This window comes from Chamaea fasciata, unplaced genomic scaffold, assembly GCF_029207755.1.
Source record: "Chamaea fasciata isolate MVZ Bird 193981 ecotype frontalis unplaced genomic scaffold, bChaFas1.0.hap1 SCAF_21, whole genome shotgun sequence".
Classification (NCBI taxonomy): Eukaryota; Metazoa; Chordata; class Aves; order Passeriformes; family Sylviidae; genus Chamaea; species Chamaea fasciata.
This window is the reverse complement of record NW_027094106.1, coordinates 9,297,131-9,320,929: the sequence shown is the minus strand read 5'-3', so window position 1 is coordinate 9,320,929 and position 23,799 is coordinate 9,297,131. Positions and strand designations below refer to the sequence as shown.

General features: G+C 50.7%; 3 protein-coding genes across 5 annotated transcripts; 1 reads left to right on the top strand and 2 right to left on the bottom strand.

Moving 5' to 3' along the window:
* Window positions 1-1,259: 1,259 nt before the first annotated feature.
* Window positions 1,260-7,483, bottom strand: PIGW (phosphatidylinositol glycan anchor biosynthesis class W). Of its 3 annotated transcripts, XM_066201935.1 has the most exons (3): window positions 4,973-7,483; window positions 2,656-3,404; window positions 1,260-2,568 (listed from the first exon to the last, which is right to left on the bottom strand). In XM_066201935.1, the coding sequence occupies exons 2-3, from the start codon at window positions 3,388-3,390 to the stop codon at window positions 1,882-1,884; spliced, it is 1,422 nt and encodes a 473-aa protein (XP_066058032.1). In that variant the 5' UTR covers window positions 3,391-3,404; window positions 4,973-7,483; the 3' UTR covers window positions 1,260-1,881. The 3 variants fall into 3 exon arrangements, with proteins under 3 accessions (XP_066058032.1, XP_066058030.1, XP_066058031.1); XM_066201933.1 differs by having other exon boundaries at window positions 1,260-3,404; XM_066201934.1 differs by lacking the exon at window positions 4,973-7,483 and adding an exon at window positions 3,909-3,990 and having other exon boundaries at window positions 1,260-3,404.
* MYO19 (myosin XIX) lies at window positions 4,335-22,774 on the top strand. Its single transcript, XM_066201922.1, has 25 exons — window positions 4,335-4,407; window positions 5,406-5,495; window positions 7,087-7,228; window positions 7,480-7,628; window positions 7,858-7,971; window positions 8,713-8,845; window positions 9,061-9,130; window positions 9,510-9,612; window positions 9,825-9,921; window positions 10,389-10,465; window positions 10,862-10,952; window positions 12,267-12,438; window positions 12,625-12,698; window positions 12,792-12,913; window positions 14,518-14,631; window positions 15,011-15,187; window positions 16,036-16,182; window positions 16,389-16,496; window positions 17,064-17,134; window positions 17,485-17,594; window positions 19,334-19,497; window positions 20,090-20,219; window positions 20,379-20,464; window positions 20,796-21,077; window positions 21,729-22,774. Exons 2-25 carry the CDS (start codon window positions 5,484-5,486, stop codon window positions 21,855-21,857), a joined length of 2,874 nt encoding a protein of 957 aa, XP_066058019.1. The 5' UTR covers window positions 4,335-4,407; window positions 5,406-5,483; the 3' UTR covers window positions 21,858-22,774.
* Window positions 22,554-23,695, bottom strand: ZNHIT3 (zinc finger HIT-type containing 3). The gene is made up of 4 exons (XM_066201943.1): window positions 23,587-23,695; window positions 23,370-23,401; window positions 23,155-23,301; window positions 22,554-23,011 (listed from the first exon to the last, which is right to left on the bottom strand). The coding sequence occupies exons 1-4, from the start codon at window positions 23,664-23,666 to the stop codon at window positions 22,821-22,823; spliced, it is 450 nt and encodes a 149-aa protein (XP_066058040.1). The 5' UTR covers window positions 23,667-23,695; the 3' UTR covers window positions 22,554-22,820.
* Window positions 23,696-23,799: the final 104 nt, after the last annotated feature.

Here is a 23,799-nt window from a genome sequence, read left to right as displayed (position 1 = left end):
AATTACTCCTCGGGGCTTTAGGAGCAAGAGAAGTCTGAGGATGAGGAGCTGGCGTTGGTCAGAGGGTTGTTCTCACTCTGGGTTTGCTGCCCCTGTGGCAAGCAGAGCTGCAGCCCTGGAACTGGCAGCACCAGCCCGTGTGGAGCTCACCCAGCAGACCTCCCACGTCCTCCCTGCTCCACAGTTGGCACCTGGGTGCCCTGTGCTTGTCCAGGCACAGCTCTGCCTGTCACACCCAGCCCCTTCTGAATCACCCCAGCAGGCTTGTGCTCACAGGCACAGCGCGCTGCACGTCTCAGGCTTTAAATATTTCAAAAATAAATACCCAGGAGTAATTTTGGATAAATGAGTAGTGCCAGTCGGTTCACCAGGGAGACCTTTCTTCCCTAGGCAAGTCTAGGAAGTGTTTTAAAATAAACACATCCACCAGTTACCAGAAAACTCTGCTATAAACTGACAACTGTTTCTAAGAGGTTGTTGGCAGTTCTTGCATTTGTCCCCAGGATAATACAGGCTGGTTTGCTTTAATTCTCAAGGCTACATGGCTTTAAGCTGGAAGCAAACAAGACTGAACTCAGCGTGGCCACAGCCTGTAACCCTCAGACTTCACCTTTCTGCTGGCCAGGGACTTGGAGAACCTCAGAAATTTATGACTCTTCCACAGCATGTCTGTCTCAAGGAATCTGATTTGGAGGCTTATTCTCCAAAGGTTCTATGATCCATCACCTGTGATAGACAAGGAGAAATATGAAATATGGCCCGTGTGTACTGCTGTAACTCCACTGACATTGGACATCTATCATCAGCTACCATTGGTATTCTACTCCTAAAGTATTTATATCCCATTATTGAATTCCTCACAATCTTTAAAGTGTATTTCTCCTCCCAACAACTTTATGAGGTCAGGAAGAACTTTCACAGGCAGGAAAGGGTGTTCTGCTCTGGCCTTGCAAGGAGGACTGAGAAACTGAGCAGTTCCCTTCCCAAGACATTGCCAGAACCCTCACTTCTTTCCACCTGCACCCTGTTTGTTTGCTAATAAAAATTAATACCAAATGTCCCCCCTTGGAGACATCTCAGCTGGCAAAACACAGTATTCAGTGTGCTGGTCTGCAGGTTGGAGCTGAATTCGTTTGGCATCTTTGTATTTTCTTATGAAATGTTGCTCTTATTATCTGCACCACAACCTCCGACAACTGCTTTATGAATTCATCTGCAGTTGACTTTATCCTTCAGAGCATCACACTTTATCTCAGGTCTTCATTTATATTCATCAGTGGGGATGGAAGTAAAATTTAGCTTTAATTCAAAGGCTAATTTAGGTTTCAGTGTATGATTAGCATTCCACAATTACTACCATCAAAGTCAAGCATATGCATAAGTCTCTGCAGGACTGGGGCCAAAACATTTTCAAGTATCCACTTATTCAATACATTTTATATAAAGAATTATTCTTACCTTTTATATATGCAAGGGCCTTAACTAGGTAAATCTTGACACAGCTAGGCCTCTCTCTCCATATAATTACTCATCTTCTTACTTTTCATCTGGTTTCTACTCCACCTGGTTATCTAATTCCTAGGCTATGAGCACAGTTCACTAACTGTAAATACAATTTACTCTCAGGAGCAGCAGGGATATTCAGCAATCTCCAAACCTAAGCTTTCATGAAAACATGCAGCAACTCCCAACAGGTAAGATCATTGACTGTATAATTTGGTAAAATGAACCATTAAAAAGTAATCAACACTAAATAATAAAAAGCTCTGCTAAATTATGAATTATTGCAACACATGCAGGAAAAATACTAATTTTTCCCTTAAATACCATCATTCAATTCCAGCAAACAAAGTCCAGCTGGTCCACTCAGCCGAAGTGGAATCACCAAAACTTTAATACTATATTTCTGGCGTGCAATACATCCATAACCAAACAGTTCAAAAACATGTACAAGTGCAGTACGCACAAGGTAAAGGCAGCCTTGCTGTGGATCGTGTCTACCAGGATGTTCACAGCACCAGTCATAACATTGGCCAGCAAGAAAAACAGTAATTGGTTTTTGTTAATGGCACTGATGAGGCAGGGCTGTGACAGCTTGCCTTGCTCGGCCTCCACCCCGTGCTTTTTCCTGGAATTAAGGGGCTGCACAAGCTCCCAGCAGCAGGGCACGCCGGCCCCCTTCACCAGCAGCTTTGTGAACACCAGGGCGAGGTCGGCGAGCAGGAAGAAGCCCAGCAGCAGCAGGCAGTGTGCCAGCACCCAGATGCAGAAGGGCAGGTTGGCCATGCGGCGGGACACGGGCTCGCTGCACGCCTGGCACAGCTGCAGCAGCACCCAGAGCGCCACGAGGGCCAGGGCCAGCGCCCTCAGGGCTCCCAGCCAGCCCCTCACCGAGCCCCTGGGCTGCTGCAGCCACAGCCCCACCTGCACGCTGGCCAGGTAGATGGCCAGGTAGCCAAAGAGGGAGAGCAGCCCTTCCCTGTTGGCATCCAGGAAGCCGAGGCGGGAGTCTCTGCCGTCGCTGCCGTGCAGGATGAACGCCTTCAGAGAGGTGGTGCTGAGGAGGAGCTGGTAAAGCACAGCCAGAGCTGCAGCCACCAGCCCAGCCCTGTGTTTGGGGAATACGGCTAAAAGCAGGGATGCTGCCAGCCTCACCAGTGCCAAGGTGAAGAAGAAGTTCCAGTGCAGCCCGTACTCCGAGGTGTGCTCGTGGTACTCGATGGATTTGACGCTCAGCAGCCGCCCAAAGCCGAGGGAGATCAGCGGCCAGATGGAAAACACCTGCCTGGCCAGGCTGGAGAACCTGGCCTGTGTCCTGTGGGGCTGCTGCCGAACCTCGGGGCAAACCAGAGCGTTTCCAAAGATAAAGGCTCCCACCCCCAAATCCATGACTCCCGTGCCGTAGGTCTCGGCCTTGGCGTATCGCCGGGGGTACTGCGGGAAGTCCACGGCCAGAATGCTGATGGAGGTCAGCACATTGACGTAAACACGGAACACGGTGATTGCTGGAATGCACCCGGGGTCCAGGCGTGCCTTCCGGAATTCCTCTACAACCTGCCCCAAGGGCGCTCTGGCCTCCGCTTTTCTCCGGCTGTATATTCTGGAAAATATTCCGGCGCAGAAGGCAGCGAGGAGAAGCGGGATGAAAAAGAGGATTGGAGACAAGACGGTGCAGGAGAAGAGGAGAGGAGACACCAGCACCAGGAAGTCGAGCAGCAGGCTGTACTTCCTTGAGCTCACAGGTTTTCCGTGGTGCAGGTGGTGCAGGATCAGGAGGAGCCCTCTGCAGAGCAGGCACAGCGGAGGCAGGGACAAGCCTGCGGAGATTTCCAGCAAACTCGTCCCGTTGAGGTTGCTGACAAAGGCTTCCTTCAGCTCTTTTTGGGACATTCTTCTTCTTTCCTCTGAAAACACAAAGCACGAGCTTGAGGGGGTTTTGTAAAACGGGTCTCAGAACTCCTTACAAATGAATCAGTTCATTAAAACAACATTGATTTCAGAAGTTTCTGAGTTACTTTTCAATTTAAAGAACACAGAGCAGCACTGGAGCTGGCCTGGGAAGCCAAGGCCAGGCACAGGCTTGAGGAAGCTCCAGCATTCCACATCCTGCTGTCTCCCAACAAGACGCTTCCTGTATTTTTGAGGGAGATCTCTTAACCATCAAACACTCCACTGTATATTCACATGGTGAACAACCTTACTGCTCTGTAGAAAATACTCTGCCATATCCTCTATGGTGTAAACGGCACAGATGCGTAAAAACGTGTCCCTAAAGAACTTCGTGCTGCCTGGTCAGTACAACCAGCGGCCGCAGCCCCCGAGTGCCTTTTGTCGGCAACGCCGCGGGATGGAAAAAGCGTGAATTAAACACGGGTTCTGCTCAGCCCCGGGGCGGAGCGGGAGCTTACCGGGAGCGGGGGCACGGCCGGCTCTGAGGGGACCGGGGCCGCCTCCGCCGCCCTCACGGCCCCGGCCCGGCCCGGAGCGGCCGCGGGCGAGGCCGGGCTCGGTAAAGCCGGGCCGGGGTGAAGCGGAGCCCGCTAAAGCGAGGCCGGGGAAAATCCAGGCCAAATAAAGCGGGTCCGGGGTAAATCCGGGTCCGGTACAGCGAGGCCGGGTAAAGCCGGGCTCGGGAAATCCGGGCCGGGGGGAAGCGGGGCCGGGGTGAAGCCGGGCTCGGTAAAGCGGAGCCGGGTAAAGCCGGGCCCGGGAAATGCGGCCCGGGGTGAAGCGGGGCCGGGGTGAAGCCGGGCCCGGTGAAGCCGGGCCGCGTTCCCCGCCCGCGCTTTCGCCGCTTCCGCAGCGCCCCGGCCCCGCCCCGGTTCCGCCTCCCCGGCCCGCCCGCCCCGCTCCGCTCCCGGCCCCGGCCCCGGCCCCGGCCCCGCTCCGGCCCCGCTGCCGCCCGCGGTAAGTCCCGAGCCGGCCCTGCCCGCCTCAGCCTCGGCACCGCGGCCCTGAGGGGACACGGCGCCCGCGGCTGTCCGCCCTGTGTCCCCCGTGTGTCCGCCCTGTGTCCCCCGTGTGTCCCCCGTGTGTCCCCCGTGTGTCCGCCCTGTGTCCCCCGTGTGTCCCCCGCGGTCCGCGGGCTCTCCCTGCCGCCAGAACGGCGCGGATCGCACCGGGCTTTGGGGATGGGAGCGCGCCCCGAACCGACTCCGAGCGGCGTGTTCGTGCCGGGCTAAGAACGAAATTAGGGATGGAGTAGGGATAACAATGGAAGAGGAAGGGGAGGAGGAACGGAATACAGTAGAATTAGAGTAGAATTAGAATAGAATAAAGACGGAATTAGAATGGAGTACAATAGAACGAAATTAGAATAGAATAGAACGAAATTAGAATGGAATACAATAGAATTAGAATAGAAAAGGAATGGAAGTAATGGCAGCTCCAGCTGCGGGGAAGGCGGAATTCTTGCTGGCTGTGTGACTGGAAGCTCAGCGTTTATCACAGAAATGCAAAGGGCCTGACTCACCTTGGGTCGGCTCCCGGCGATTTGCAGAGGAAACAGGAAGGGGACAGCACAAACTTCTCTCTGAGTCACTCCCCTTCCCAAAGCTCTGGCTCCTCAGACCCTCAGATCCCTCCTGTTCCTCCAAGCAGAAGGAATGTAACCGGTAGTTGCGGTTTCTCGCCAAGAAAACTTGCTTTATTAAAGAGAAGCGAAGCGTTTGATTCCTGATGGGAGGGAAGGTTCATGATTCCCTCCAAAAAAGCTTTGTTGGCAGGGGCAGCACAAAATGACCATCACTGTGTAGGATTTCCAGCTCCAGTGTTACTTGGGCCACACTGAGATCAGTAATTCTGTCTGAATTCTTTGGAATTTGCTTTGTGGAATGAATCCTCTGGAGAATGGCATGCCCAGAGTTTATTTTTATCTAAATGGCTTTTTATTTTCTTTATTTAAGCATTCTCCAGCGTGATTTGAATGAAGTACCCTAAAGTGAAGGCCCTCTCCAGTGTTCCCACCCACAGGCCTGGACAAGATGCCAAAGCAGGTAAAAAGAAAAGCAGGAACTGTGTGTGCTAATTAAATTTTACTGCCAGGAGAGAATTCTTGGCTTATTTCCACGCAGTCAAGATTAGGTAACTACTAATGAATATTCACCCCTGCTTCATGGTTTGACTGGACCTATTTACTGTGGGTTTGGGCTCTATTAGAGACGCCAGGAGTGATTTTTGTTGTGCCCTGGGCTCTAACGGGGCAGGTGTGAATGCAGGCAGCAAGCACATCCTGAGGGTGTTTGTTCAGGAAAATGAATGGACACAAGAGCTGGGGTTTATTTTCAAATATTCTCTTACTTTTGGCTGAGCAATCACCATCTCAGCTGCAGAGATGCTGAGCAGGGCAGCAGAACCAAGCCCTTCCTCAGGCCTTGCAGTCCCACAGTGGATTTGACTTGCCTGGAGTAATGCAGGACACGGGGAGAACGGGGAATTGGCAGGAACTCCTCGGGTCCACGGGGTGTTTCCTAATTGTGGTGTCTGTTCTCTGACAGCAGCAAGCTGCTTAGTGCTCATTCAGAGGAGAATAACAGAAATCACACTTGGATGGCAGTGCTTTACTGCATTGCTAAGCTGTTTTTTTTTTTCCCCTTACTGTGTAAAATTCTGTATTACTGGAAATGAACTACTTATGCTGTGTGCAAAAGATAAAAATGCTCCTAAATGAGCGCACAGTCGTGGTTGGTTTTTTGGGTTTTAGGAATGTACTGAATGGGGTTTGCAGTGCATTTCCCCTACATTAATGAGCTCAGCTCACAGAGTGGGAATGCTGCTCACTAAATTTAGCATTTTCTGTACAAACAAGGTGATGCTGTTCATGGGTTAGCTTGTGGCACAGCTGAGGCGGGACAGTTTGGAGAACTTTCTGTCAAAGAGAAGGAGATCAGAAGGGGAGTGTATAGAAGGCAAAAATCAGGGCATCTTTTCCATTCTTCATTTTCTCTTCTAGCTTCTCCCTTCCCCAGGAATGGCAAACAGGTTCTGGAATCTCTCTTCTGGCTGGTTTTCCATTACATACAAGGGTGTCCTTCCAAATGACGTTGTCAAGGACAGGGGAGCCCAGAGGCTGAGATTGGAATCTTTTAAGTGATTCAGAGGGGACAAAACTTCAGCTGAGGCAGGGGGGCACCCTTCCTCTGCCCTGGCTGCATGATGTGTGCACTCTGCAGCTTTCACCCTGAAAATGAGAGTCTCTGCTGGGAGAGCTGCCTTTGTTTTGGGCTGCAGGGGCTTCCAGCTGTGCCTGCAGCCAGCCCTTCCTGCCTCCCTGAGCCCAGGGCACTGCTTGGGTCCAGTGCGTGACACGCAGAGGCTCAGAAATGAGCCAGCTGCAGGAACATGGTGTGTGTCAGTGCAGAGCTGCAGTGTGAGCCCAGGGGCCGTGTTCTCTGAGTGCCTTTGCTCACAGCCGGAGCGCTTCTCTAACATCAGAGCAGGACGAGGAGCAGCTCACACATGCTGAGGTCTGGCTCCTGCTGGGGCTGAACTTGGGTGGCATGGAAGCAGCAGAAGAGCCGGAACAGGGGATGAGGTGAAAGTCCAGCTCGTCACCTCTCACTGGTGCTGATCTGACACCCCCTCCAGGAACATGGCCAAAGGGAAGATGCTCTCATCCAGAATGACCTCAGTGAATCATTTGAAGAAGTTGGAGCCTTCCTCGGTGATGAAGAGGAGCTGCATCTCTTTGACGACCTCACCAAAGTGAACCCAGTGACAACCAGGACAGGTGAGCAGCCAGGGAGAGTCTGCTGGGGGATCCCTTTCCCTGCTGGCCACTGGCACGTGGCAGCTCCTGCCCTCACTGCGCTAACCCCATGAACACAGGAGTTCTGTATATTACACCTACATCACCCTCTTGGTCACCTCATTCCCTGTTAAACCTGGTAGGTAACACACCTGAGAGTTTTGTTACAAACGGGCACAGCAAGACTCACACACACCTTGCAAAAGATGCTGACAGGAGGTGTTGCTTTTCAGTTCTGAAATGTCTTCAAGCAAGATACAGAGTCAACCTGTTCTACACAAATGCTGGCTGCAGCCTGGTGGCTTTAAATCCTTTCCAGCCTTTCTCCTGCCTCTACTCACCTGAGCTCATGAGGGAGTACCACGTTGCTCTTTGTCCTCAGGTAACCCTCGTGTTTGAATTCACTGTCCTTCTGCAGGGCCCAGCTGTCAAACTGCTCCAGATTTATCTGAGCAAAACACACCCACAGGATAAACCCCATTTCTAGTGAAATATTAGTTCTGTTAAAAGAGCAGTGCTGTTTCCAGGTAGATGTGAGATGACCCTTGCTATCCACTGCTGTTGAACTGTGTGGTCGCTGTACTCTTAAATGTGAATATTCTCTTTGCCAGGATTTAAAACCTCACATCTTTGCAGTGGCTGAGCAAACCTACAGGAACGTCCAAAAGCAGATGGACCCTGTGAACCAGTCCATCATTGTGAGTGGAGAAAGTGGTGCTGGGAAGGTAAGGAAATGCTTTTCTATGACATTGCTCTCAAATTCTGAGCTCTGCCAGTGATTGGTAGTGCAGAGTAGTGCAGTGAATGAGCAGAAATGAATTAAAAACCCCTCTGACACAGCACGTAGCCAATCTGCCCAGCACGACTCTCTTGAAATGTGTGCGAAGCATTAAGTGATTGCTGCAGTTAAACACACTCTGCTTAATATAGCAGCTCTTCAGGTGACATCTGTCATTTCTGGAGGGCTGGGTTTGAATCATTCAGCAGGAATTGCACCTGAGGTAAAGCCTCAGCCTGCTCTGTCAGGGAGCTCGTGTGGGTCTCAGCAAACCCTCTGTAAGGACACAGCACTGGATTCTGCTCCTGCCCTGGCCCGTCCCTGCTCAGGACAATGCTGAGGGTATTTTTAAGCCCAAGAACAAGATGCTTTGCTGAATGTTAATGACTCAAACCCCATTCACATTCCTCCCATCCCAAGGCAGTAGCTGTTAGTTCTGGCTGAGCTTCCAGATGGTGACACCTCGATGGAAGTGCCATTCAGCAGAGCACTCCCACCGCAGCAGCAGCACTGAAATGTGTCTGTGGCACAGAGTTTCCACTCAGCCAGAGCTCCAGACCTGACACGGTTCCTGTCTTTAGCCTCCCCTCCACCTGCACACTGTGTTTCCAGAAGGCAGCCCTGCTCCACTGACACAAGTGATAACGTGTTCAACACAAAGAGCCACTGTCAGATCTCTCTCCTGCAGACCTGGACCTCTCGCTGCCTGATGAAGTTCTACGCCTCTGTTGCTGCCTCAACTCTCTCCCCAAAAGGCAACGAAACTGTGGAAAGGATAGAGAAGAGAGTACTGGATTCCAACCCTGTCATGGAAGCATTTGGTAAATGTGGCTTTTTTAACAACAAACTGAAATAATGGCCACTGTGGGAATTTCCTTTGTTCCCACACGAGTCTAAGCTGTCTCTTGGTCCTCTCCTTAAAAACAAACTCTTCAAATCCTGGAGCAATTCACAGATCGCCCTAAATACCTGTATGTGCTGCCTGGCAGAGTGGGACCACTCTGATGGTTCTGTGTCTGCCACTGCAATTTCACAGGGAACGCCTGCACCCTGCGGAACAACAACAGCAGCAGGTTTGGGAAATACATCCAGCTCCAGCTAGACAGGTAAGGATTACTGTGGAAAGCCTCACCTGTTGTCTTGGTCCTTTAAATCTTTGTTATCTTGTTCCTTTAAAGCTTATTTCTGAAATCTGCTGTGGAATATTTTATGTCTTTCGAGCGTATTTTGGTTTGCTGGCAGCTTAAATTGTTGTTTTCCTTTCTTTTTTCTTTTTTTTTTTTTTTTTCCTGAAAGATCTCACCCTGATCTCTAAAAGAGAGCAATGGAAAAATAGAGATGTAGTTAAGAACTCTGAATAAAATATGAACAAAACTGAAGGTGAACTGCAAAGCATTCGCAGCCAATTGGTCTCAGAAGAGCACAACCCCTCTTGGGTTCTGTGAAGAGGTTTTGTTGAAATCTTTGCTCTTTCTCCCTCTCTAGATTCCATCATCTGACTGGTGCTTCCATCCAGACGTTCCTTCTGGAGAAAACAAGAGTTGCCTATCAGGCCCCCAATGAGAGAAACTTCCATATTTTTTACCAGGTTTGCCTTCAGTTAACTTTGCTGGGAATTTCTGACGCACAGCAGGGATGAAATCACCAGATTTAGCACAATTGCAACTTTTAATAATTACCAGTTTCCCTGTCTCCCGGGCTCCCAAATTAAATCATCCTCCCAGTATGTTATTCTTCACTGTCTGGGAGCTGTAAACACCAAAGGCAGAATTCAATTTTTACCTTGTTCTCTGTCTCCAGATCACAAAAGGTGCTACTGCGGAGGAGAGGCTGGAGTGGAACCTTCCAGAAGGGGCTGAGTACCGCTGGCTGCCAAATTCTGAAAGAAACTTAGATGGTAAAGATGGGGTTCACTAACTAATTAATCAATCCATTAATGATGGCTGGGACTTTAAAGGGAGGCAGGCAGAAATACATCCTGCTCAATCCCCTTGTCAGCCAACAGCAGATGGTTTTGCAGAGCCACCTGCATAAATTAGGATTATTTTTAACTTTCACTTGTCACTATTAAGTCTTAAAGCTTAAAATCAGTCACCTGTCTTAAAACAGCTGGTTCTGGCCTGGCAGATTTGCATCTCCGTGGCTTTGTTTTAGGAACTGTCTTGTCTTTGCATGTGCTTCACCTGACAGAGGCAGAAAAAACCAGTGGGTTGTTTCTCCAGCTTGTGTGTGGGATTTAGCCAAACAGCATCCAGCTCCCTTGCCCTCCACTGACCATTCCAGCTGGATCGGATGTGCTGAGATGTTGTGCTTGCCCCTGTTTTGTGTGCTTGGCTTCTTCAAGAGCACTCTTTGGCTTTTCAGAGGACAGCTTCGAGGTGACCAGAGGGGCAATGTTCCACCTGGGCATCGGCCACGCCGCGCAGAGCAATATTTTCAAGGTCAGCCACGCAGCAGGGACAGCACAGGGCTGCTCAGGGTGTTGGGAATGTGTTCCCAGGGTGGGATTGCTGCTGGAAGAAACCCCTGTCACTGCTGCTCCTCACTGCAGGGCCCTCAGCTCCATGTCAGGGCTGCACAGCCAAAGATGAGATCGGAATAAATTGATTTTCACTCTGAAATTCCATTTCTGAATTGAATAATGAATAATCTGCACCTCTGATTTTCAGTTTGCCTTCAGGAATTTGCAGCATTAAGGACCCACACAGAAGTCTGGGGTCTGTTTGCTGCCTTTTGTGCAGGAATGTTGAGCTGGCCTGTTCCTGGGGCTAAAGGAAGGCTCAGGGGACACTGCCTTGGGGGCAGCTGTCCTGAAAACGTCCCTGATTGTATTCCAGGTGTTATCAGGCCTTCTGCACCTTGGGAATGTTCAGTTCTCTAATCCAGTGGATGAATCTCAGCCTTGTGGACTGGAAGACAAAAGCAAAGGTGAGGCAACAACCGTGCCATGCTCCAGAGCCTTGGTAGTTCAGTGCAGATGCCCAAGGGAAAGGATTAGAGAAAGGGAAGAATGGAGAGAATCCTTGCATTTATTTAGTTATTTAATTTGGATTTACTTATTACATTTATTTAATTATTACCATTTATTTAATTTATCAAAATTTATTAAATCGACCAGATTTTCACTTGAGTAATTTTAACTATTAATTTTCATTATTAATTCCTTTTAACTACTAAGAAGTTTAATTACTTTATTAATAACTTAATTCTAAAATTTAATAAATTTGTTTAAACTGTATTGAATTGACTGCATTTAAAATGATTAAATCGAATTTATTTAATTGAAATTCATTTGATTTCTTCATTTAATTCAGAAAGAATTCCTCATTGAAGGAAAGAACTTGAACAATAACTCTCCTGCTGATAGCAGATGATCAAAGAGAGCGAAATTTAGGTGTGTTTTTGTGAACAAACAAAAAGCTAATGCTCCCCTGCCCTGAGAGATAATATCCTTCCCTGCCAGGTCAGGGCAACTGCAGCATTACCCAGTGATTTCAGGAGGATTATTGGCAGGACTGTGGCTCTTGATTGTTATCTTAGTCTGCCATCGGAGGGCTGGCAGAAGCCTGACCCACAGGGAGAGCAGGGCTTTTCACATGAAAGCTTGGAAGTTTTCAGGATAAAAGCCAAAAGCCAGTGACAACAAATCTGTTAAACTGCAGCATCAGTGGAGGTTGCTCTGCATGTCTGTGGGAGGCCTGTGGGTCTGGATTCCCTTCAGAGCTAAACCTGCCCTGAATAGTGAAGTTTCCTGCTACAGTTTCACCTGCTCTGAACTCAAAACTACTTAATATTCAAATTATTTGGAATACAGCTCAGCTGAGAAGGATCTTAAATGCTTTGTCAGCAAATACTAATTCTCCTACACTTCCTTTCGATCCCCAAATCCTTCTGCTTTCTTCCTGGTCACGACTGATTGGTCTCTCTGGATTTTGAGGTCCCTGCTCAAAAGAGGTGAACAAGTAACAAAGACACACCTAGAGAGAAAAACAACTTTCAGCTTTTTCTGGTATTCCTTCATTTTAAAGGGAGCATCCAAAATTCTAGGGGCACTCTACATCCAAATTAAGAGTCTGGTTTTCCAAAATTTTGCTCCCAAGTCTGGGTAGAAAGATCCAGAATCCACATTTGAGTTGGAGAGCTGATGGAGGTGGCATTTTTCTGCACAATCTCTAGACCTTCCATGCCTTCAGGGGCGTGAACCCAGCAGGTAACCTTGCACTGTTTGTTCTCCTGAACAAGAGTTTGTGAAGACCACGGGGGATCTGCTCCAGATTCCCGTGGAGGAGCTCCTGGAATCTTTAAGGATTCGAACAATCACTGCTGGAAAACAGCAGCAGGTGTTCAAGAAGCCATGCTCCAGAGCTGAGTGTGAGACCAGGAGGGACTGCCTGGCCAAAGTCATCTATGCCAGGTAAGGGTGTGCTAACCCAGGGGATTTTTGGGAGGGGATGGGGAGGCCAGAGGGATTTACTTGCTGCCGTTTCATCAGAAATTCCTCTTCCCTCCGAGTGCCACTGATGGCAACAGCAGTAAAAGAAACAATTCTGGTTATTGCAAGCCAGCAGCTTCCAGCTAATCCCATTGTTGCTGTCTGCAGGTTGTTTGAGTGGCTGGTTCTGGTCATAAATGAAAACATCTACACAGGTCCCTCAGTGTGGACCAGCTTCATAGGTATGGATATCCCACCCTGGGTTAGCTCAGGGGCCTGCAGCCCTCCGAGCTGCTCCTGAACTAAAACTCCCTGTCCTCCCACGTTCCTCCCAGGTTTGTTAGATGTTTATGGGTTTGAAGCCTTCCCTGAAAACAACTTGGAGCAGCTCTGTATTAATTATGCCAACGAGAAACTGCAGCAGCACTTTGTAGCTCACTACCTGAAGGCACAGCAGGTAATGCCCCAAACTGAAGAGCAGATCTTCAATGTCTGATTTCAAACAGCATCTTTTTGTCACTTTAACTGCATTGCTGTGCCCGTGCTCAGAGGGAACCTGCAGTCAGGAATGCCACAGAAAGCAGTGGGAGGGAGCAGTGGGGGAAAGAGGGGAGTGTGGGGCAGTGGGAATGAGACAGCTTTGTCTCTTGGGGACTGGAAATCTGTTCCCAGCTCCACTGCATCTCTGCCTGCCAGACTGTTTGCTTTTCCTCGAAGAGCTGAACACTTGAGACTAAATTCTTGGGGTTAAGTGCAGCCTGGATTGAGATTCTCTTGGAAGATTCTGCTTACAGCCATGAAGCATAAAATTCCTAAACTTCCAGGCTGAGCTTGGTGTGAAGGCAGAGCCCACCAGAACCCTGTCACCTGAACACCTGAGCATGTGGGACCTGTGGAGGCCTCCCTGAGCCCAGTTTAAAGGCTGATGGCTTTAAAACAAATCCCACTGTGCAGCAGCTTTTATCTCTGAGTGAGGAGGGGCACAGCTGGTGTTGTTTCACAGCAGAGAAGGGGTTTTGCACCGTGCAGTCCCTCACTGCTCACACACTGCTCATTCCAGCTCCAATCTGAGTGCCCTGCAAGGTGCAGAGTCCCTGCCAGGGCTTCTGCTCTCCCCCTCACCCCTGCAGATCCATTTCCAAAATGCTCCTTGCCATTAACTGGAATCAGGGAAATGGTTTTCTTTATGGCACCGGCGTGCTGGCACCTCCTGCCTCACAGCAGGCTTCTGTTGATTTATTCAGGCGATAAGTATTTCTTTTGACTGCAATTTGTGCTCTTGCTATTGCCAGGCTGCCTTCCCTGCCTGCCCTGGTCAGTGTGCCAGGGGTTAATGGTCAGGGGAGATGGAAAGCAAGTTCAAGCACACAATTGCTTTGCTTGAAACGGCTCCATGACCTCTGTTTGTAGCACCCCTCCCACTCACTGCCTGCCCTCTTACCTCTGGATCTGGCTGTCCCCCAAACCACTTAAATGCCATTAGTGGCTGTGCTGAGCAAGCTTTTGGCAGGAGGCTTTTCAAATAACTGCCCAGAGCTTGTGCTTGTTAAACAGTGCTGACAGTTTGTCCTGTAATTCAGCGTAAATATTGTACCAATTATTCCAACCAGTATCTCCCCGTGCTTCCTCTCAGATCAGGCTTTGCTTTAAATGGAGCCCAGTTGGTAAAGCCCGGCACACGAAGGCTGGGGCTGTGTCCCAGTGCAAGGAAGGGGTTCTGCTCGTTCCTTGTCCTTCAGGGAAAACCTCAGCACAGCCAGGAGAGGCTTTGCGTGACTGTGGCCTTTGTTTGCTCTTTAAGCAGCCTTGCAGCGCACTCTGATAAACCCATGGGGGTTCCCAAATCCTCAGACAAATCGTTCCAGCAGGTTCTCATCCACACCCAAAAGCTACCTGGGGCAGAATATCCTCGTGTGGGTTTTATTTTTCTCAAGCTTGGTGTTGGCCTGGAGCTGAGCTGGGATTAACTCCTCAAACAGGACCTGGATCAGCTGCCCAGGGCACAGAGTTCTGAGCTCTGGTGCCCTCTGCTGCAGAATAACCCCTTCCCTCTCCCATCAGGAAGAATATGCAGCTGAGGGCCTGCAGTGGTCATTCATAAACTACCAGGATAACCAGAACTGCCTCGATCTGATAGAGGGAAATCCTCTCAGCATTTTTTCCTTGCTGAACGAGGTAAGTGTGATGTAAACCTTTCGGTTTTTGGGCCCAGTTTCCTGCCTTTGTCCCACACCACCAAAGAAAACACAAACAGTAAATTAACAGAAAACCTGTCAGCTGTAAAATTTCTGCAGGGCTTCAGTCTCAGAAAAGTCATGCCACTGCTTCGTCCAGTTCTGAGTTGTCTTTTTTCCCTCTGATCCTGGATGTTCTGATTCAAATGTGAAGCCTCAATTACTTCTTTCCCCCTCTTCCTTCCCAATATTTCAGGCCTTGCATACTCAAAAGCAGCTCTAAAGGTAAAATCGCTTCGATTTGAATTTTAGATGTTGTAGCTTGTAGAGTCAGTTCTCTGGGACAAATCAGAGATGCTGCAACTGTGTCTCCTTTGCAGGAGTGTCGCCTGAACAGACCCTCCAACACCGACCTCTTCCAAACCAGGATTGAGAAAGCCTTGTCCAGTAATCAGTGTCTAAGTCGAGATAAGTTTAGCAAGAAGCCAAATTTTATCATTTCACATTATGCTGGCAAAGTCTGCTATCAGCTGGCAGCAATGGTGGAGAAAAATAAGGTAGGTGTTTGCAGGAAAAAAAAAAAAAAAGTATCTTACAGACCTAAAGTGATTTAAATCAAAGCACCACTGACAAATGTGTTCAGTGTTGGGACACACCTTGCTGCAGATAAATCCTTCAGGCCACATAAAACCGGGTGATGTTCTTGGTGTGATTCTCTGGACCACCACAGGCACGAGCAGATGCTTTGTTGCAGCTTTGAGCTGAGGCTGAAGTGAACCATCACCACCAAATCAGGGCTTCTTCCATTCCTGGGGGATGCAGAATTGTTAATGGCATCAGGGCGTTTTTATAACTGCAAATACAGCACTTAATCCCAATAAAAAAGTCAGATAAATTTATGAGAAACAAGAATGTGGACTTAACTACTGAGAGTACTCAAATTTTGGCCATCAGGGAAGAATGAAAAGTGAAATAGTCTGCAGAGAGGAGGGTCCCTTCTCAGCTCTGACATCCCCAGCAATTATTGCAAATGCTGTTATTTATTTAGCAATAAAACACCATGTCTTAATTCAAAGGAATGTTTCTGATGTCTGCTGCAGTCTGTCCATCAGGGATTAAAGCAGTCCTGAGAGCTGGAGCTCGCTCAGGCTGTGCAACAAGAACAGTGTTGGGAGCAGTTGTGCATTTGACTGGATTTGCTGAATGTTCAGCCAAACATTGTTTTCTGTTCCTAAATCTGACTATGAATGAATGAATGCACGTCATCAGATTTGAAACTGCAGCTGTGCTCACATCAAATTTGGCATCAGAAATGCTGTTCTCTCCCTGCACGTGGAATTCTTGGTTATTTTCAGAGGTGCAGGTGCCTGCCAGGTCCAGATACTGACGGGTCATGTCTTCACAGGATGCTGTTCCACCAGAGCTGCTCCACGTTCTGCAGAACTCAAAGGACCCTTTGCTTCGAAAATTATTTCCTGTGACAGAAAAGGATCAAAACAACACCAAAACCCAGAACAAAGCAGCTGTTGTTACAGTGGTGTCCAAGTTCAAGGTACATCCTATTCAGGTTTCTGCTGTCATTTGGGCAACTTTCTGGATTTGCCCTCAGCAGTTTGATGAAGGCATCCAGAGTGGATTTTTTGCTCAGGCTGTCCTGTAGAGGCGCCTGTGAAGCCATCCTTGCCTGGAGCAGCTTCATGGGGTGGATGAAGATCCCTGAGGAGGAGCCCTGCTGAACCCTGTGTTTGTTTCCTGCAGAGCTCCCTGGAGCATCTGATGGAGATTTTGGGCAGAACCACACCCCACTACATCCGCTGCATCAAGCCCAACGCTGACTGCAAGGCCAGGACTTTCAGGAAAGAAGAGGTAACTTTTCCAAAGCCTTTCCCCAGGCCTTTGCACTGGGTTTCTTAGGATCCTGAGTCACTTGCAAAACTCTTTCCACAGCCCACTTGGAAACAGCTCTTTCTCCTTTGAGGTAAACACCCTTTCAGAGTCACTGAGGTGCCTGTCCAAAACAGCTCCTAAGCACAGCAGCTCTTCCGGCTGCACCTTGCTTGTTGATTTGGGGTGCTGCCCTGCCAGCCCTTCAAACAGATGGAGGTGATCTGAGCAGCCCTGGGCACACAAATACCTTCAAACCAAAACTCTGCTCTCTCCTGGAGCTCAGGAAGCTGAGAAGCTTTGGGAGCAGAGCAGCAGGTGCTAAAGCTGTAACTAGAGAACCTCATCTGAGGGGCAATCAGGCTTTAAACACCCATGGAATCTGCTGAGCATGGAAATACCAACCCTGAGCCTGGAAACACCAAGCCTGGCTTTTCACACCCCGCTGGGTTTGGGCACTGCTGCCTGGGGATGCCCAGGGCAGGGCACACAAAGGAGCAGCTTCCACAAAAGCCAGCGTTGCCCAAAACATCTCCATTTGTGCCTCAGGTTCTCAGCCAGCTCCAGGCCTGTGGAATAGTGGAAGCCATCAGCATCAGTGCAGCAGGTTTCCCAGTCAGGTGAGTCCAGCTTCTTCAGCACAATCCATTTCTATAGCAATTTGTGGCATTTAGGGATTCAGAGGAGCTCATAAGCAGGAAACCCAAGTATTTTGTACAAAGCACAGTTCCTGCCCAGGCTTTGCTACAGCCGCTGTTACTGGGAAATCTGGATTTCTTCAGAAGTTCTGGACTTTCTGGCCTGTTTGACCACTTAGGTATCAGTCTGTTTGCATCCCATGCTCTAGATCCACAAAGGCATTCTGGAATTTTCCCCCTTCAAAGGATCAGTAATTTACCATAAAGCAAAAAGGATCAGTTATTTACAGTGAGGATTCCTGCCTGGAATTCACTGCACATTTGTCTCTCAGGATCCCTTTCCAAAGTTTCACTGAGCGCTACGAGCTCCTGAGAAAATCCTGGGGCTCCAGTAAAAAAAGAGTGTGGGATAAAGGCAACCCTCATCCTGCTGAGAAGGAAGGTGAGTTTCTTCAGGTAATCCCTCTGCCATCGAGTGAAATTGTCACTGCAGCCATCTGGTATCACACAGATCAGACGATTACTGTATTCTCCACTACTCTCAAAATACTTCTTTAACCTATCACCACCCTGAGTTTCTAATTTGCTTAACACTTAAAATCTTTCCCCTCAGTGCTGGTTTTCTGTGTTCCTGCTGGGTGGAACAGTCACACAGTGGTGTCTGGGGTTCCCCTCACCCAGTATAATTTGATTTAGGGTTGATTCTTTAGCAGATTTAAAAACGGCTTACCTTTTGCCTTATCTTCCTTCTCCTTCCTTTCTTTCCCCCTCCCTCCTTGTTTCCTTGCTGAATCACTGACCCTCCAGCTTACCTGGACTCTGCTGCTTCTTCCACCTTTTGCAAACTTCTCTTTTTCTAAGCAAGACTGAGGATGGACTTTAACAAGACACAATCCAGCCTACAGGTAATGCCTTTGCTGTGAACTCCTGCGAGGATTTGCTCCTCAGGTGGTTACATTTAACACTGAAGGTTCCTGCAGCCCCTCTCTGTGCCCCAAATGAATCCCCTCTTTCACCCAGTGGCTCTGTTCAACAAGCAGCAGCTGTGGGAAGCAGCACCAGCCTGCTCAGATGAGTAAAATTGGTGGAAATCTGTTCACCCAGTGGAAATGGGGTGAAGTAAGGAAGTGCAGGCAGGAGAATTACTTACACGCTGGATCTTTCCCCCTCGATTGCAAACCCATTAACTGCAAAGCCTCTTTTGTGATAGGTTTTTAGTCCTTTCTTTATCTTGAGGGGGTAATAAGCTGCAAACAAAGCAAAACAATTGCCCAGACTCGGGGATAAGCTTTTGGTTCCCTTATCAACCATCCGAGCCACCAGATGTCTTCCTGTAAGCAAGAATTGCTTCCATTTGCTTTCAGGACCTTCAAATGCTCTCATCTCCTTAAAAATGTTTACAGCAGAAAAGCAAACAGTATCCAGGATGGAATGATGCAAAACCCATCCAGCCCTGTGCAGGCAGGAACTCCTGCAACAATCTCTTGTTCCAGGTCTGAATTAAGTCTATCTCTATTTCCAGAGAGACTCATCTGGCTGACCTGTTTGTAATGTAAAAAATTCGTGCACTGTGTGCCCAGAAATGGCTTTAATAACCTGTAATTGCTGCCATAAATTCCTGCTCAGTACAGGACCCCAGAGCTGCTCCCAATGCCCTGTGACAGCTGTACAATTGTGTAGAATTTGTTTCCCCTTCCTGCACTTTTCAGTACATTAAGGCTCCAGTTCCCTGCCTTTTGTTCTTTGCTCCCACAGCTTTTGAGTTTGGAGTGTTTAAAGTGATTTTCTTGGGACTGAGCTGCTCGGTCTGTTCTTAATTGCACTGCTGCATGTAGGGTGCTTGGAATGGGAGAACACCTGAGCCCTCCCTGCCTCAGTCTGCATCTACCCCAAATGACAGTTTTACCTGTGGAGCACAGAGGTGGCAACAGATGAGAAGGCAGCTCCCAACCACAGCCCAGTTAAAACACCCCACACTGGTTTCCTGGTTGCTGGCACGTGGTGGAATCTGTGCTGTCACATTTTAACCCTAAACACAGCCAGATCAAGTGCTGTCAGCCATCTCCTCTTCCCCTCTTGCTGCAGGTGTTTCCCCTCTAAATAGCCAAGAAATCTCAGTGCAAAGACAATTCCCTGATCCCAGAATTTTGTGATGCCTCCTCCTCCATGCTTCCTTTCCAGGTGAGGCTCCAGTGAGGGATGATGACAAAGCCCCACGTGCTGCTGTTCTGGAGATCCTGCAGGATGCTGTGAGGGGACAAAGCCCTGCTCAGGAAACTGGGAATGCAGCAGAAATCCCCTCAGTCTACTGTGGCAAAACCAAAGTGTTCCTGGCCAACTCCATGGTAAGTGCTCGTGCCCCAGGGCCATTCTGCCGCAGATGGTGCAGGCAAAACTCCTGCCAAGCCAGTGTGACCAGAACTGGGCATTTTCCATCCAATTACTTGACTCAGTCAAGCACCCATGAGCACCCAGCTCTGCAAAGCACTTTGCGTAGTGGCCTCTGTGTTGTCAGGGGGAAGGAGCTGCACTAGAATTGTCAGAGTTCCAGTAAAGATGACAGCTTTCCTTAGCTCCACATGACAGGTTCGGCTGCTCCAGCAGCTGCACAGCTTCCTTGGGAAACACAGGAAGGAGACAAAGGCCAGGCTTGGGGTTGCAGCCCTAGGAGCAGCCCCTTCAGTGGAGCTGGGTGTGAACCTGCTGCTGCTGGGACTTGGGGAGGCTCCACTTTCCTCCCCAAGAACTTCCATTTTCATGCCCACGTTACCTAAAAAGCACTGATGGAAGTGCTGTCACTGCCCAAACCTAATCCAGCAGTCACAGGGCCCTGGAGTGAGGCTGAGGTCCCCTGACAAACACCGAGGGGCTGTAAAAGAGGGGAGAGCTGTGAGCACGGTTCCACCCTAAACCCCAGGCTCCTGTTCCCCACTGCAGCTGGAGCTCCTGGAAGCCAGGAGAGCAGAGGTGTTAAATGAGAAGGCGTTTTGCATCCAGTGCTGTTGGAGGAGATTTAAAGAGAAGAAAACCGCCAAGGAGAAACGCTCTGCAACTCTCATCCAAGCAGGTGACTTGCTAAGGGTGGGGCTGAAATAACAGGGCAAGGGACATTTCCAGTGACACTGGGGGATTACAGTGGCACCAGGGGCTGAGTGCCATCTGTCACACCGTGTGCAGGAGCTGCCGAGATCCTCTGCACTCAGCTTTGTCTCCATTCCATCCCCAGCTGTTCGCTCCTGGCTGGCCAAGAGTCGCTTCCGGAGGATGCGCAGGGCTGCTGCTGTCATCCAGCGTGGCTGGAGGAGATGGACAGTGAGTATGGGGGACAGCACAGCACTGAAAGGGAGCCTCAGAGAGAGTAATAACCCTGGGAGATACAAACCCAGTGCTCCAGAAAACCCTTCTCCAGCTGAAGTGCAGATGTCACCTCCCAAACCTAACCCAGCAGTCATAGGACACCGGAATGAGGCTGTGGTCCCCTGTACAGCTGCTTCTGGTTCATCCTGCAGAATAAACTCATTCCTTACCCACATGGAAATCAGGGTGTGCTGTCCTTCCAGATCCCCTCTTTTTTTGGACTGCTCTGCAATCCCGAGTTGCGTCTGGGACGCTGGAGAACGTTGCTGTTCTGTGTGTTTTGCAGGTGAAAGCCGCGCTGGCAGCAGCGGAGCTGGACGAGGGGGAAGGACAGGAGTTCCCAGCTCCTGGAGCTGCCTTGGCCAAAGCTCCCTGTTCCCTGGACACAGCGTGGCCTGTGCAGGCAGCTGTGCAGTTCTGGCCCCTGGGGCTGGTGCTGGCTGCTGCCCCTGCCAGTGCCACGGGGCCCCGGCGGGTGCCGGCGCTGCTGCGCTGCCTGCAGGGGCTGCAGGGGGGCTCCAGGGGGGCCCTGGGCTGTGGCATCGCCTCCATCAGAGCCCTCCCGCAGGTACACACCCCTCCCTCCCTCCTGTGCAGCACCTGGAGCCTGGGAACAGGCTGGGACAGCATTGCCCACCTGCCACAGGCTCCCCTGAGAAAATCACCTTCGGGTCTGGGGGGGGGAACATTCTTGTGCTGGGATCAAATTGTGCGTGCAGGAACTGCCAGGGCTGCTGCAAACTGTGCCAGGCTCAGTGCTGAGCACCCCAACCTCCAGAGTCTGAAATTGTGTGTGCAGGAACTGCCAGGGCTGCTGCAAACTGTGCCAGGCTCAGCGCTGAGCACCCCAACCTCCAGAGTCTGAAATTGTGTGTGCAGGAACTGCCAGGGCTGCTGCAAACTGTGCCAGGCTCAGCGCTGAGCACCCCAACCTCCAGAGTCTGAAATTGTGTGTGCAGGAACTGCCAGGGCTGCTGCAAACTGTGCCAGGCTCAGCGCTGAGCACCCCAACCTCCAGAGTCTGAGCTGGTTTCAGTTCCATCCACAGCACTGGCATCCTTTGTAGCCACCAATTCTCTTAAATCCATTTGTGGCGGGCTCCTCTGGAGGATTTCCCCTGTCCTCACCCACCAGTGGCTTCATCTACCCAAGAACTAAATGTGAGTAACAAAACCAGCTGCACACCCGGCTGAAAACTCTCCCCCTCTTGTCCTTGCAGGGCTCTGTCAGGTTCCACTGCAGGAGGTCCCCCCTGCACTTTGCCAACGTCAGCCCCCACACAGAAACCTTTTCCATCACGGGCTTCAACCAGATCCTGCTGGACAGGAAGGAGCTGCTGCCCACATAGCTCTGCCCCCCTGGCCTCGGCCTCCAGGGAGGGCTCCCTGCAAGCTGCTGCTTTCCAATCACTCAGTGTCCACTTGTGCTGCTACCTCAGAGCTCCCACAGCGCTGCCTTGTCCGTCCACAGGGGTGCAACGAACACAGGTGATCACACATGTAATAATATACATTATAATATACATTAAATTCCATTTAGGGTCTGTGGGGGCAGCTCCTCCTCCCCCCACACGTTACAGGACACATCCACACCATGGGAACAAATCAATCCTAACAGATCAGGTGCTTGAAGCAATGAATACTTGAACTGAAAGCTGCTGAGAGAACAAGTAATGCAAATGAATATTCCTGACTCCTGCTGCGTTCTCGGAGGTGCAACCACCCCGAGAGTGTCGCCAAGGGAGTGAGGAGCAGCCGGCTGCAGCACCAAGGGCAGATGTCTCAGGGGAAAAGCAAGGCTGGGCTCTTGCTTTTATCTACAGGACCAAAATGTGGGAGCTCTCCCAGCTGCCAGGTGTCTGCAGAGCTCCCCCGACAGCACCAGGGCTGCTCTCTGCCCTCCCTTTGTTGCTCATGGATCCTGAAAATGTTCAGCTGCTCTGTGTATGTCATTTAAAATAAAACTGCTCAATGCCTTGTCAAGGTGTGTCTGACCCTTCCCAACAGCCTCCAGTGAACAAAACCATTTCAGAGCACTCAGGGAGTAAAATAAAAGGGAATATATTTAATATTGTCACCGTGAAGCAGCATTTCCCCTGGCTGCCAGCAGAATCCCACAGAGTGTCACCCCAGGGTGTAAAAATGTGTCCCAGCGCACCCGTGCCCCTGTCTGCCAGCTCTGAACTGAGATCACAGCACTGCCACGGCGGCCAGGGCACACACAGTGGAGCAGCTCTGGCTGCTGAAAAACCTTAAAAAATAAAAATCTCGAGGGGGGGGAAAAAAAAAAAACCCCTCATTGCCAGAGCAGCTCACTCGGGGAGGACGTTCTCCTTCTCGGGAGGCTCCACAACGCTCAGGCAGCAATCTGCAAACTCCACGAACAGCGGCTCCTGCATCAGCTTCCTCAGGAGGGAGCTTTTGTCCCGGGCCCGCTCCAGGGCCAGCAGCAGCTGCCGCAGGTGCGGGTTCAGCAGCAAATCCCTCAGCTGCTCCGATTCCCCTGGAGCGAGGGGAAAACAGAGTCAGAGCCGGGCCTGAGTTACCCTGTAACAGCCCTTCAGAGGGACAAACCCAACTTCTAAGGTTTTTAGTTAGGCTGCAGCTCCGTGCCGGGTTTATCCCCGCCCCAACCCCCCGAATTACCCAGGAGCTGGAGTTTCTGCAGCGGGACGCGATCCTGCTCGTCCTCCTCGCCCAGGATGTCCTGCAGGCTCCAGGCGCCGTGCGAGGGGGCCGGGGGCGGCTCCTGCTCCCGCTCCTGCTCCCGATCCCGCCGGGGCTGGCAGCGCTCTGCGGACACACACGGGTTAGCCCGGGTTAGCCCGAGTTAGGCCGGCCCCTCCCGGCCCCGCACTCACCGCGGTGGGTCCGGCAGCACGGCACCGAGCAGCTGCGGGGACGGAGAGAGAGAGAGAGCGGCTGAGAGCGGCGGGAGAGGGCCCGGGAGCGGCGGGGGATGAACCGGTCCCGCACCGCCCGCAGCTCCCTCGGCCCCGCGCTCCCTCCCGCCCTCAGCCCCGCGGACAGCGGTACCCAGCCGTGCCCCCCGCCCCTCCCTGCCCGTCCCCCGCTCACTAAGCGGCTCCGCAGCGCGGACAGCGGTACCGCGCCGCTCCCGGTTCCCCGCACTCCCCGCACGGCCCCGGGGCCCGCATGGCCGCTACTTCCGCTTCCGCTTCCGCTCTGCCGGCCAGGGCTGCTAATCGAGCGCCGCCAGCCAGGCGCGCTTAATGCAGCGCCGAGCGCAGCCCCGTCTTATGGAGATATTTAGAGATATTTCCATGAATA